General features: G+C 53.8%; 3 protein-coding genes across 3 annotated transcripts; 1 reads left to right on the top strand and 2 right to left on the bottom strand.

The window, feature by feature from the left end:
• Nucleotides 1-2,187: 2,187 nt before the first annotated feature.
• Nucleotides 2,188-4,072, bottom strand: J4E86_000303 (uncharacterized protein; the record flags this gene model as incomplete). The annotated part of the gene is made up of 4 exons (XM_051440878.1): nucleotides 2,188-2,397; nucleotides 2,450-3,349; nucleotides 3,398-3,764; nucleotides 3,813-4,072. 4 exons carry the CDS (start codon nucleotides 4,070-4,072, stop codon nucleotides 2,188-2,190), a joined length of 1,737 nt encoding a protein of 578 aa, XP_051307049.1.
• Nucleotides 4,073-6,722: 2,650 nt separating this feature from the next.
• Nucleotides 6,723-7,203, top strand: J4E86_000302 (uncharacterized protein; the record flags this gene model as incomplete). Its single annotated transcript, XM_051440877.1, has 2 exons — nucleotides 6,723-6,924; nucleotides 7,094-7,203. The coding sequence occupies 2 exons, from the start codon at nucleotides 6,723-6,725 to the stop codon at nucleotides 7,201-7,203; spliced, it is 312 nt and encodes a 103-aa protein (XP_051307048.1).
• A 636-nt stretch (nucleotides 7,204-7,839) lies between these two features.
• Nucleotides 7,840-12,839, bottom strand: J4E86_000301 (uncharacterized protein; the record flags this gene model as incomplete). The annotated part of the gene is made up of 2 exons (XM_051440876.1): nucleotides 7,840-8,730; nucleotides 8,778-12,839. The coding sequence occupies 2 exons, from the start codon at nucleotides 12,837-12,839 to the stop codon at nucleotides 7,840-7,842; spliced, it is 4,953 nt and encodes a 1,650-aa protein (XP_051307047.1).
• Between the last annotated feature and the right edge of the window lie 445 nt (nucleotides 12,840-13,284).

The following is a 13,284-nucleotide window of genomic DNA, read 5'->3' as shown; positions in this document are numbered from 1 at the left end:
TTGGAAGAGTCGAACGAGATATGGCGATGCTGAGGTGCCTGGAATCCTCTTGAAATCGATTCTGTACGCTTCGGGGCTGCTGCATCATAACGCCTTTCGTTTCTGTGCCGATGACTGGGAAGCTGATGGCGGGGCAACTGAAAGGAGGCTTCGTGATTAATCGACATGTCTTGTAAGATGATCGCGGAGTTCAGTAGTGCCGTAATCGTTTCGATCGATCGTTCTGCTCTGGAAGTGCTTGTTACAATGGCTTGAACGATGGCTGTGATGCTGAACAAAGGCGATTGTAAGAGCAGTTTTATATCGTGTATGACTGTTGCTTGTGATAGTTTTTGATGAGTAGGAGCTTTGACTAGTACTTCTGACTGTTTTTGTGACTCTGGATCGCAATGAGTTATAGAATCGAGCGTGCTATTGATGACTGCTGTGTCGACAATGATATGAGTCGCAGTAAGTGTTATATATGCAACTCAAGACAAGATGAAGCTTGGAACGACTCGACAAGAACCATTTGCCTCGTACATTACCTGAGATGCTTTTGACCGCGAGTTCCAAGGGGCGTGTACTAGACTAGAGGTGCCCTTCATTCTCCACCCAGTTCCCCCTACTAGTTCTCGGCGTATCAGGGATATGTCCCCAATACCTACATCATGAGGAAGACCGCTTCACCGCGTACGCCATAGTGCTGTTGTCTAAGCCCTCGAAGGGACGTTTAGTTCCGAAGAGTCATTATGGTACTCCAACGAACGGGCATCGTGACGTTCAGGTGACGTTCCATATTAGGCGAAAGGTATGGAGCAGAAGATGGCCAGCCCTATGTGCGAAGATCGTCGTACGGCGGAGCATGGTGCTGCATCTTGCCCATGTTGGTATCTTGAATCCTTCTCGCTCCAACCATGTAAAGCAGCTATGTCGGGCGTCGTTCTGATGGAGGTATGCAGCAACATCGCGCCATTGGCGATAAGCGAGCACTAGATGCGTCAATATGTTGGTGTATTGCCTCTTCGAGGTCCAGACCTGGCAGGAGAATCCTAGTCGGTTGTCGAAGTCTGCCGCGGACGCATGGAAAGCGTGCCCTTCGCGATGCTATCACGTCATTAGCAACACAGCGCATCGCTTCGCCAATTGACTTGACATCATTTCGGCCAATAGACCATAGGAAAACATCCTAGGATGCTGACATAGCCACCGTCCTCTCGATCGATGTCATGAAGCGCGCGTAGAGGGCGGTAACTTCGTCGTGACGAATCTCCCAACATCGTGGAGGCCTGCGCAGTAAGGCTGCCCGGTCGGCTCCGTCGGCAGGCAGGATGGGCACTGCATAAGGCGATGTTGGCCTCAGAAAGGGCTTGAGAGGGCCTCCGTGTAGGCGGTCTGCGCACCGTTTGCCTGGTCGTGGGTTACCACTCTAGGGCAGTGGAAGCGACGGAGGTGGTGTCGCGCATGTCGCAATGTTATGCATACACGCAGGTGACCCAGGAGGACCTCACTGGCACCGACGGCGACTGCGAGCGGCATGTATGTCGATGTTAGCAGTGGAACGCTGCGATGGAAAGGCGCGGTGTCAACACGCATCTCACCCACCACCAGGGTCTCCCGCACCCAAGCTCGCGGTTGCCGTATACCCGATCGACCCACCCATCCAGGAAGCTCGCAGACGGGAAGCACGGCAACAATCCAAGACAATGTGCTTTGCTTGATCGTTTGGCTTCTGATAAGGATTTGGGATCCGCGCTGGCGATTAAGCTTAATTGTGAGTTTAATGCGACGTTGTTCTCGAAGGTTGGGAGTGTTGGTGTAGGATGGCAGCCAAGATAGGTAACGTGACTTGTCTTGGCATGTGTATACCCGCTGTGGAGTACACTAATGTGGGTATTGGGTGACATGTTCAGCTAGCAAGGTGGATAGCTGTACGTTCTGCTACTGCTTTGTCAATTCAGCTAATTTATGTTATATGGGAGTGAAACGGCATCAAGTCACGGACGGAAGCAGCATTCTGGTCGGGATGGCAAGAAAGCTGGAGACCAAAATTTGAATGGCAGTGAAGTTGAGAATCCAATATTTATTTTCAGAGAATATCTTGCCGGTCTTAGTGTTAGGTGAGGTCACCACCAACACCTTCTGCGGCGCACGCACAGCAATGGCATCTAGTAAACCAAACTAACGGATATAGTCGCTAATCGCAGTTTAGATCAACCATGCAATGAAGGTCCGGTAGAACCAGCTGCCACCCTTGCCCTCGGTGGCTTTCTTCTCTGCTGCATGAGCGAGGAATTCCTCCTCTTCGCGGTCGATTTCGGCCTTGCCACTGTAGAAATCGGCTTCGTGGGGCTTGACCATCTTGGACTTCATGATAAACTTGTAACCGAAGATGCAAATCAGGTAGACCGGAATACCCTGAAACGTTTGTTAGCATGCTATTTGCACATAAGAGAATTGAGTGACTTACGAGGTATCCAGTAACAAAGTTCTTGTAGTCGAAAGTGCCGTATTTCGGATCCTTTGTGAAGACACTGAAGTTCTTCGTCAAGGCGATGAGGATGCAGAAGAACAGCGCAATGTAAGATCCGGTAAGACCGAACGGAGCAGTGTACGCCATCATGTCCTTGGTAATGCCTTGAGCGCGACGCGCGCGAACAAACCAGATGTGCGACACCAAAAGCGAAATCCAAGACAACAGCCCGAAAATGGTGGTGAGATTGACAAAGTAACCGAAAACCACCTTGGCATCATCTGCGGCGTTCATGAAAGCAGTGCAGCAGAAAAGAGCGGAGATGGCCAAAGCAGGTACAGGCACACCACGCTTATCAGTCCAGAGGAAGATCTTAGGGGCATGGCCTTCGACAGCAAGACCGTAGATCGTACGGGAGGCAATGTAAAGATCCGAGTTGGAAGCGCTGAAGGTGAAGAGCAAGATGCAGGCGTTGACGATAGTGGGGAGGATAGGAATATTCGCAAGCTTGATGGCGACGACGAAAGGCGAAGCGGAAGCACCGGTAGTAGCCTTGTTTGCGAACGCCAACTCCTTGGAATCGTAGGGAACGATCATGCCCAAGAAGAACACGGACAAGCAGTAGAAGAACAAGATCCGGTAGAAGGTGAGCTTGATGGCGCGAGGAATGGTCTTGCGCGGGTTTTGGGCTTCTCCAACGGTGACACCGATAAGTTCAGTACCGAGATAGGCGAAGACGGCGTTGACCAAGGAGCTCCAGAATCCGTAGAATTTACCAGCAGAGCCACCAGCGATGAATGGCTTGAACGCACCGGGGTCATTGTAGTACTTGAAGCCAGTTGCCGGACCAGGCCCAGCACCGACAGCAAGGAGGAACGAGAGGAAGATGACACCAACCTTACAGTAGTCAGTATTGTTTTGCATCGAAAAGCGCTGGAGACTTACAATCGTGATGACTTTGATAGAACTAAGCCAGAACTCAAGTTCACCGAAGAACTTGATACCGAAGTAATTGATACAGATAATGGCGACTAGGAAAATTGCAATCCAGACTCCGGGATTGACTTCATCTCTAGACTTCCATTCCGAAAGGATCAAAGCAGTGGCAGTAAGCTGGTTCGGGGTCGTGATGATGTACTTGCACCAATAAGTCCAACCAAGAGCAAAACCGAGAGCAGGGTCGCAGAAACGGGTAGCATAGCCGGCGAAACCAGAAGCGTGAGGAATCCAAGCGGCCATTTCGCCGAGAGCAGTCATTACGACGTAGACGATGAGACCGACCGAAGTGTAGGCAATGAGAATTGAACCCGGGCTGTCGTTGTTAGTGAGGATGAATATTCGCCAGATTCGTGCTACTTACCCGGACTGTGCCAGCGCTTTACCAGTACCGATAATGAGACCAGTTCCAATGGCTCCTCCGATGGCAATCATAGTAATGTGGCGCGACTTCAGACCACGGTGCAGATGCGTATGGTCGGAGTGGACAGCAACGCCATTGCTGTCGACAGCGGAGACCTCTCCCGTCTCGTGCTGGTACTCGGGCTTGGTACCATACTCAGGATCAGAAGCGTGAGGACTTGCGCCGTCCGAGGAACCCGACTTGCGGTTCCAAATGGCCATTTTGAATGAGGTGTGGTGTGTACAGTCAGGTAGACTAGTACTTTATGGCGCGTGTTGAGAAGAGCCGCACACGGGTGAGTGCAAGCGGTGATCGCGGGAAGCAAGCCCGAAAACGTGAAGCGACTCGAACCTGGTGGTATCGAGGAAAAGCAACTGTATCGACAGCTGGTACGTAAAATACTGGTGAGGCAGCGGAGAGCCTTGAGCGGCTGAAGCAGCAGGGTACACCGGTTGTTATACGACCGAGGCTGCGGGGAGGGCGAGATAGTGGTCCCACGGAACGGTGCTGATAACGAGCTACCCGTTGGAAGGCTTGTCGCGGCGGGCGAAGTAACCCAAGACGGCCAAGCAAAGAGGACCGCAGTGAAAGAATGGTGTGGAACGGGCACCGCCAGATCCAACCAATATTGACGACTTGTGTCTTCTAGAGCGTCTTGAGCGCAGCGCCAATCGCCCGGTCCAGCGAGCCATGCTGGCGCGTCTGTCGTCTCCGCGTATATCTCCTTCTTGATGCAGTTGGACTGGTGGGACGGACCCTGCTCTGTGTGTCTTGGCGGTGGCCATGGCATGCTGAGCCAAGTTTCTTGCCTATCCTTAATTCGCTCCTAGCATGATAAGGTGATATTTGACGTTTGTGGGATCCGATAAAAAGCGAACTGCCACCCGGCTGCCTGCCGCTACGAGTCGTGGAGGAATTCTGCCCTGTTATTTCGGACGAGGCATCTGCCTGACGAAGATGCGTCTTGTACGAGGCGGTACTGCGACAGTCGCATCACGAGGCAGCTGAGTTGATTGCTGCGTGAGGACCTGTTCAGCCGCGGCGGTTTTGCCCCCGCATTAGGCGGCGCGTGCACGGGCCGGCACCTCGTTCGGGTGGCAGGAGTTGACGCGCCTGACGGTGTCGTCCCTTCCCCGACACAGCTAGGCCGTCACCATCGCCGCACAAAGGCCTACTGCTGATTGCCCTTCTTACGACATCCGCGTTTAATTCGCATTACATATCGCGTGCTCAGCTGCTCCACACCAAGAACGAAAATACTAAACACTCTCCACATCCGATACGCTTCGGACCGATCGACATCCCCATAGCGATAACCATTATCAAAACCGGAGCACCCAGTTCTGCTGTTGTGCGATGGAATCACTAACGAAATGGCCATCCCGGGCTCTCTAGTCCTGTTAGCGGATGCACCATCATCAGACCTGGAAAACCCTGGCGCTAAGCACCATGCTTCTGGAAGACCCCAGGATGACGACCCGACGCTGCATTGGCGATCGTGAGGGCCACTCGATGCTCGTTATCTACTTGGCCAACATCCAAAGGATTCTTTGGACCGCTCTGGCCGATAATTCCGCCGACCTCCATGTTTGACGGCGACATTCGTCCATATCCAAGCACTTGGTAATCTTGTCAGCATCAGTTTAGTTGAAAATGCGCGAAATAGACGGAAAGGCGCTGGGGTGCCTTGCAAAGGCAGACATGTGACTTCGCATACGAGAACGCCTCGCATTCGAAGAACTAATGAGAACTGCACTTTTGGTCAAGCAGTACGAATTTCAGCCTTAAATTCGGCGCATTTGCACGAGCTTCTACCATGTAGCCGTGACATGGTGAGTGTGGTCGTGTTCTCGAATCTTCTTCGTTCGATTATGACATGCGATCAAGCAAGTTTCCCTATCGGTATCTCGCGCCCAGCACTCAATTCTGACGTCCTAGTCTCCTTCCATCCATTCTCGATCTCCTCAAATATGCCATCAACGACGCGAGCATTAAAACAGCAAACACAGTCCCTACCGCTGCTGTGATGTATACTGCTATTTCCGACTTTGAGGTTTCTGGTGTTTCTGGTACATCGGGAGCACATTCGTAAAATGTACTGGATTCCGTCGTTGATGTGAGCTGTTCTGGAAGTGGAAGATACGGAGGTGTTGCCATTGGCGCAATAACTGTGATCCAGACAACATGCGTTTCAGTAACAATGTCGGCCATTCTCCCGTGCTTGACGAAAGAGAAGAGTGTTAAAAAGCTTGAGAGATGTGAAAAGAGCGAGACTGGCCGACCAAGAAGAGAAGTAGGGTCATTTTCAAGAACACCGTTGGTACACTTGCAACGTAGAGCTATCAAACAGAAGCCATGAAGCTCATCATCGCTCAGAACACACTCTTATAGATGTCTAGCACGCTACTACACTGAGCTGGACCGCTAAGACTTCTTTGCAGCCTTCGCATTGCGAATACGGTTGAACAAGCCTGGCTGCGAAGTCAAAGCCATTTCCTCCTCCTCTTCTTGCAAATCCAGCAGGCTTGTCGGGGTCGTTGGAATTGCTTTGTTGGCCGACGAACGGTCGTGATTCGTTTGACCCGAACTGAATTCGGACACGGACTCAGAATCTCATAAGTAGAAGAAGCTAGATATATGTACTGACAGCTGCATTATTACAACAGCAGTAATTCACGGATTTATAAAGTCATGTAGGTGGAAGCGCCCACGTGTACTTCCTTCCTCACCTAACTGCAAAGTTGCGTGATGCTACAAACAACAGGGTGGCCATCCACGACAGCACAGGCAGCCACGGACCATACCCACCACATCCACTCACCTTTCCACATCTCACCATTACAACAAACATCGCTATCCACCTCCATCGCTATGCGTCTCGCACAAATCAACCACCCCGTCTTCGCAGCGGAGTACAACGAAATCGCAGATCTCTTCGATGCCGGCAAGCTTTACCCAGCCATCAACAAAGCCAAAGAGCTCATCGACCACCCGAGCAGACCCATGTACCACAAAACGCTCTCTTGGGTCATACTAGCCCTTGCTCTGGACCACCTGGACGTCATCAAGACCTGTATGCAGCGGGCAGATGCTCTCTAGAAGAAGTAAGCCCCGATTGTATGAAACCCATGCGCATGTACTGACTTCGTGCGTCCAATTCAGGCTCCGATACAAGATACGACCGGGCACGAACGACGAGTTCGATCTAGCGATGGACTGGACACGCGAAAATCTTGACATAGTATTTGAGGGTTGGTGGACGGAGGTCTCGCGGCGCTGCCAGGATTACGACATTCACTACTGGGGCATGGTGCAACTCATGACCCAAACGAACTGGGCAGGCGCGACTTAGGGTGACGTGTTTGAGGCGTGGTGGATGGGGCTGATGACGCGCTGCAAAGGAGGTAAGTTCTGACTGTACGAAGTGCATATGAGACATCTACTGACTTCGTACCTCTACCTCTGCAGCCGTTCCAGACGATCACTTCGAAATACCCAGCCCGGGATGGGAACAGCGGCAGAGACATCGGATACGTGTTTGAGGCTGCTGAGGTATATTCATTGTGGTCATGACAGGGCTGGACCAGCATTGAATACGAGAAGAGGAATCTCAAACAACTCTTACAGTAAATGGCTTGTGGGTTGTGATATGATTACCGCATTTCAACTACATAAGTTCGACCGTAATCTCGAACACGGACACCGACACCAAGCAGCACATGCAAGACTAGCCGCCTGAGAAACCAAAACACCAAGCACAGATGAACCAGGTATCCTTACGCGAACAAGAATCAAAATCCTAATGATATGCAAGAAAGAGCGCCAATCGCCCCAGCTCTGTCGCAACGGGTAGTGCAGCGGTGGGTATACCCAGCCCCGGGGTCCTGACTCCATAACTCCGCCCGCTTGCCGTAGATGTAGCGTAGTATAGCCTGGAGGATGGTGTTGCACAGCAGGCCATCCAAGTATCTATCCGTATATATTTGCCTTACTCCTTTTGCCCTTCGTTGAGTACAAGCTCAACAACCACCTGACTCCTCTCGTGTTGCGGATGTTGCAAGCTCAGCTTGACTGTCCTGTTGTGACTTGAACCTCCGCTGAGCCCGTCGTCGAGGCACTTGACATCGCGTCCAGCAATGACCTGTCGTAGGCGACCGTTCTGCGCATTTCTGATTTCGACAAAGTCGGGGTCGAACAAGAGAACGTAGGGACCATACATAGCGGCGGACTTGGCTTTGCCGACAAACTCCATGATGACGGACCGCGAGATGTCACCGTTCTTGTTGATGTATACGGCGCACTCTTCGTAGCAGAGCAGGAACTCTTGATCCGAGAGGCGGAACATGCCTAGTGGGTCCTGGTTTTGTAGTCGTGAAGCGATGGTGGCGACGTGTGATTGCTTTAGGTCCGGTACGGACCATGGTTGCTTCTTGTCGAGGGTAAGCACTTCGAAGCCCTTCGCTGTGGAAATGGCAAGCGACGAGTGGAAAAGGTTGATCGTGTAGCACTCTGCAGGGATGTAGAACTCGTCGTATTCGCGGAAGAATTCTGTGCGTCCAGACTTCCATATCCTGGACTTCTTCTCGGATGATTTCTGGTAGACAGGCTCAAGCACCTTGAAGGTGGATGAGATACCATCACGCTTCTTATAGAACACTAGCGTTCTGTCTTTCATCACGCCAGTGGCGAAGAAGCCAATGTCGCGTGCACCCGATAGCTTTTGGGGTGCTCGTCGTGTTGAGTCGTTTGAGGGGGCTACGCCACTCACTGGGCATACGGCATCGAGATGGTACGCAATGAGTGCCTTGTCGGAGATGAGCAGCATCAAGCTGAACTGTTCGAGGACGGCAATTTGCGTCACGCGTGGTACCTGAATTGCCTGCGACTGTTAGCACCGTATCATACGACTATGAATTAATTACATACCTTAGACCAGCCTCGAGGATTATCAAACTCCGACACATAAACACCAATATCTGTACCGACGGCTACCATGTGCTTGCCGTAGGGCTGGCTGAAGGCTGTTGCACAGTTCACCCGTGCACGGCAGATGGGGACAGGCCGCCCGACGTTGACGAAAAGCTTCTCCACCTCGTCGACTGCGCGGTCCAGTGGCGTTCCCTTGATCGTGATAGCTTTTTGTGAAGGCATCGCGCTATCATATGCGAAGGCCGCATCAGCCATGACTCTCAACTTGAACGGTTCGGCGTTTTGAGCAAAGAGAGCTGCTGCGTGTCGCGTCTTCGCAATGATGAGCTTGTCGCACCACTCGGCACGGTTTGTTGCCGACGGCGCATACAGCGTGTAGGTCTCCTTGCCCAAGTGCTTTACGCGGAAGGGGTACAGAATCTTTTCATCCTTTGAAGCATCATTTGAGGTGGTGTTGACCATGGTCTTGCCGGAATTGCTCGTGTTGGTCGACCCAAGCGAGTTTGAGGTGCTTGTGTGTGATAGACCACCAGGTACAGGGCTGTTGTTCAATCGTGTAGCGGCCCCGGAACCGACCCGACCAGAAACGGTGGTGACAGTAGAGATACCTTTCATGGTAGACCGCACAACGGGATCGTCGTCTTCGCTCTCGAGAACAAGAAGATCCATGGGAATTGGCAATCTTGACACATCGTACTTCTCAGACTTGGTAACACCGTCTGCTTCTCGGAAAGAGACTGCCTTGGCGAGCACAAGGTAATGATCGAAGAGCAATGCGTGGGTCTCAAGCCAGTTGAAACGACTGCCTCCCATCCTTTGCAGGTCGCCTCGGAAGATGAGTTCTCGGCCCAGGTGATCCAGGTTGAGCTCCACTCGCTGCATACCTGGCCGCAAGATGAGTTTTGCTTGCAAGTCGGTGAGACTGACTTTCCGACTCATTTCAGCGACACGGCTGTCGCATTCTAGTGTCACGGCTTTGATCTCTTCTTTGGCGACCTGGAGATTTCGTTTCTCCTCGTTGTCCACAGTCGAGTACTTGATGACTGTGTCTATGAGAAGACCATAGCGCTGCAGTCTGTCGATAGGGCCTTTGAGATAGGTATCCCATCCAAGCTTTTCTGACAGCTTGTGCTTTTGAGCGTCGTCCAGGAAGGTGCGGAACAGTATGTTTCGGTCAGCTTCCTGTCGAACCAGGAAGGATGCGTACGGGAAAGCCGCGGCGTACTCGATGTAGGCCTGCTTCGCTTTTCGGATCCATTCTCGGAAGATATCACTGAAGCCTACAATCCATGGACCTTGCTCTTGCTGTCTGTACTTTATCTGTGGAAGAAGATGGTCTTCGTTCGCTTTCCGTACTGCGTCTACCTTGCTGAACACGTCGCGGATGAATCTGTCGACTTTCTTAGGAGGTATGACCGGAGGCTGGGCTGATTGAAGTCGGTCCCGGTAGAGGTGCCGTAATACGTCGAGTCGGTTCATGTACTTGTCTTCTCCTTGGACGATCTCGTGTAGGATGTTTTGACGTTCAATCTCCTTCTTGTTTGCTCCTTCGATGTCTTCTTTCTTCAGCTTATAGAAGGTAGCCCAGTCTTCTGATCGAGGTGCGGCGGACGGAGCGTGCAGGTCGATCTTCTTGAGTGTGCGTTGGCAATGGTGCGAGTAACATCGACCCGGGCTTGCATGCGTATGCAACATGGGAGCGTAACATCCTGCCCCTGTAAGCTGGAATATTACTCCAGTCATGCTCGCGGTTGAGAATCTCAACCATTCTTCCTCGTGCACAAGCGTGCCTGCTTTGTACATCTCAGCCACTACCCGACTACTCAGTGTCTCGGCATCCGCAATGTTCATAGTTGGAACTTTGTGGGTGAATAGCGCAATAAGACCTTCTTGGATCGGACCCTCCTTAAGGTCATTCTCGCCTTCGGTCATGTTCTTCAGCCAGGAGATGATCGAGCTAAGTGCCCAAGGCTCAGTGCATTTCTTGAAGTCGATGCTGGAGAGCTTTGCGGGATTGAAGCGCTTGCCGGCTGGAATCGTGGGTAGGTCGATAGCTACAGCTTCTGCACTGCCAGGGGTGAGGGTGTTGCCGTCGCTGTCCATGGCACCGCCATAGAAGGTATTCCGGTTGCCGGGAGGAGGTCGAGGTCTGTGCCCCTGTTCAGCGTCTGTCTTGGAACGAGGCAGGGGAATGGCATCTCGGGCATTGCTGTGCTGGAGTAGAGAGGTTGAGCGAGGCACAGGGGCCCCGGTGGGAGAAATCATGTGCATAGCATTCGCATCCACGGGGTATGAACGCTGCGCAGCCGGAGCGTTACGCCAGTATTCGTAGGATCCAGATCCGGTGGAGCTGTTGCTCTGGTGGTTCATTCGCCGGCTGCCGGTGTTCACTGGAGGTGGGGGCAGTGGCCGGTTTGAAATGCCCGGGTGATAGAACATATCCGGTGGCTCGCCCGGCATTACTGCTGAAGGGCCATTGAGTGTAGAGCCGGATAGGGCAGATGCGCTATCCATGAGTGTGACCTCATCGCCCTCGTCGTAGCTCCGCCGCCGTGCGCTAGGCTCTTCCAGACCACCGGTACCAAATGTATCGACACGCGCGTTGCTCGAGAAGGACGGGAAGGGATGGATCGGGTCGTAGTCGTCGCGCAGAGGGTCGGATCGTCGCTGAGAGCCTGAGGTGGATGCTGTGTGACTTCCACCCGCTGCCAGTACGCTTGGGTCTCCGCCGTAGTTGAAAGATGGTGCGAATCCGCCGCCATAGGTACCCACGTCCATACCCACGTAGTCACTATCGCTGGCACTTTCCTGTCGCATCGGCTCGGCAGGCATCTGCGGGGAATGTACCGACGTGTAGTTGCTGAAGAGCCCGGTACCACCACTAGCTCTACGAGCTTCGTCTTCTCTTTCTTGTTCCTCGGCCATCTGAAGTGCAGCCAGACCAGCAGCCGCCTCTACGTCGCTCTCGTCACTAAGGTAGGTGTCGCGTCCAGCAACTGCGCCATTCGTGCCGTTTCTTCCTGCAGACTCGCTGTAGTATTGGCCGTTTGGCTGTTGGACCTGGGCGCCGCCAGATGTCATGTTCATAACGTCGTTGAATAGTTCGTCTTGATACCCGTTCTGCTGCGGCGCGAAGTATTCGTCGCTGTCGGACTCGTGGGGTGGTGGTGGGGGTAGCGGTCGCGATGATACCGTGTTGGTCCGTTGCGGCGAGCCATGTGTAGGGACCTCGGGCGTGGGTGGAAGGGCGTTGCCAGACATGGAGGCATACCTGTCGCCGCGCTGGGAGCCGTAGCCAGTATCGTATCCCGGGGGAGACGGGAGTGGAGCATGCGAGGCGCTCGAGGAATAGTAGCCCGAGGACGCGTTCGAGGGTCGTCGGTTCGGGTAGGTGCCCCAGTCCTCACCCGCAGATTGCGCGCTCCCTGGAGGAGCAGGCAGTGGTGGTGCGGCCGATGCTGCGTAAGCTGACGCGCGACTCTGGACAGAGGGTGCTCTTCCAAATCCCTGATTCTGATACACCGAGGGCGAGTGGTATGAGGCGGTCGGGGAGGTGGGCGAGAAGCCATAGGATTGGCTCAGGGAGTTGGTGGGTGCGATGTTGCTGTCGGCGTAGGCAGCTGGGTTGTACGGCTGGTGTGAGGCCGACACAGAGACGGGCGGCGCGAAGGTCCTGTTGCTTACACCGCCGTAGTGCTGGGGGTTGGGCAGAGCGATGGGCTGCGTGTTGTAGTTCTGGGGGTTGTACGCCTGCTGCGCCCGCTGGTAGCCATAGCCGCCGTTGTACCCGCCCGCTGTGGGGGACATTGGACCCTGAGGTGGCTGCGGGGAGCTGTTTGCGCCGATGAAGAGCTCGTCGTTCTGGCGGGCCGCTATGCTGTTGCGCCGGTCGAGCTGCTGGAGATGCCCATAGCCCGTGGGCGCGCCGTTGGTGGCATCGCCATTGTCAGCGCTTGGCGTGCGGCGGTTGTAGGGATCCTGATATTGGCCGGGCGCGCCCACATTGGAGTGCGGGATGTTGGGATTGTAGTAGTTCTGGCCGTTTCCGTAGTACGACATGGCGGCAGGAAGGCGCGAGGATGGTTAGGAAGGCGCGTTGGGAGTCGGTGCGGTGGGAAGCGTCATTCACGAGGCTATCTGACCAAGTTGCGCGGGCACCATGACCAGGGCCGCTGAGCTGAGCTTGGAGTCCAGCAACCTAGCCAGCGCGGGGAGGGGGGAGACGCAAGGCGATTCTGCGGCTCGTGCTATGTCGCGCGCTCGCATGCGCCGGCGCTGATAACTATCCCGGTGGGCAGGAATGAGGGACGGGAAGCAGCCCTCCCTGTGCGTAGGTGGCAGCTGTCGGGCGGATCGTCAAGCGTGTTTTGCGTGGCTGTAGCGGGGAGTGCGGGCCGCTGGGCGACGCTGCTATGGAACTGCGAGATTCGAAGAGAAACACAGGACTCCGCAATGGCGATGCAGGAATTAGGGTGGTGGGAAGACGGCTATGGCTGGTTTGCGG

This window comes from Alternaria arbusti (genome assembly GCF_024043155.1).
Source record: "Alternaria arbusti strain BMP 1465 chromosome Unknown scaffold_1, whole genome shotgun sequence".
In the NCBI taxonomy this organism is placed as follows: domain Eukaryota; kingdom Fungi; phylum Ascomycota; class Dothideomycetes; order Pleosporales; family Pleosporaceae; genus Alternaria; species Alternaria arbusti.
Note: the sequence above shows the minus strand (reverse complement) of the source record. Positions and strands in the feature narration are given on the sequence as shown.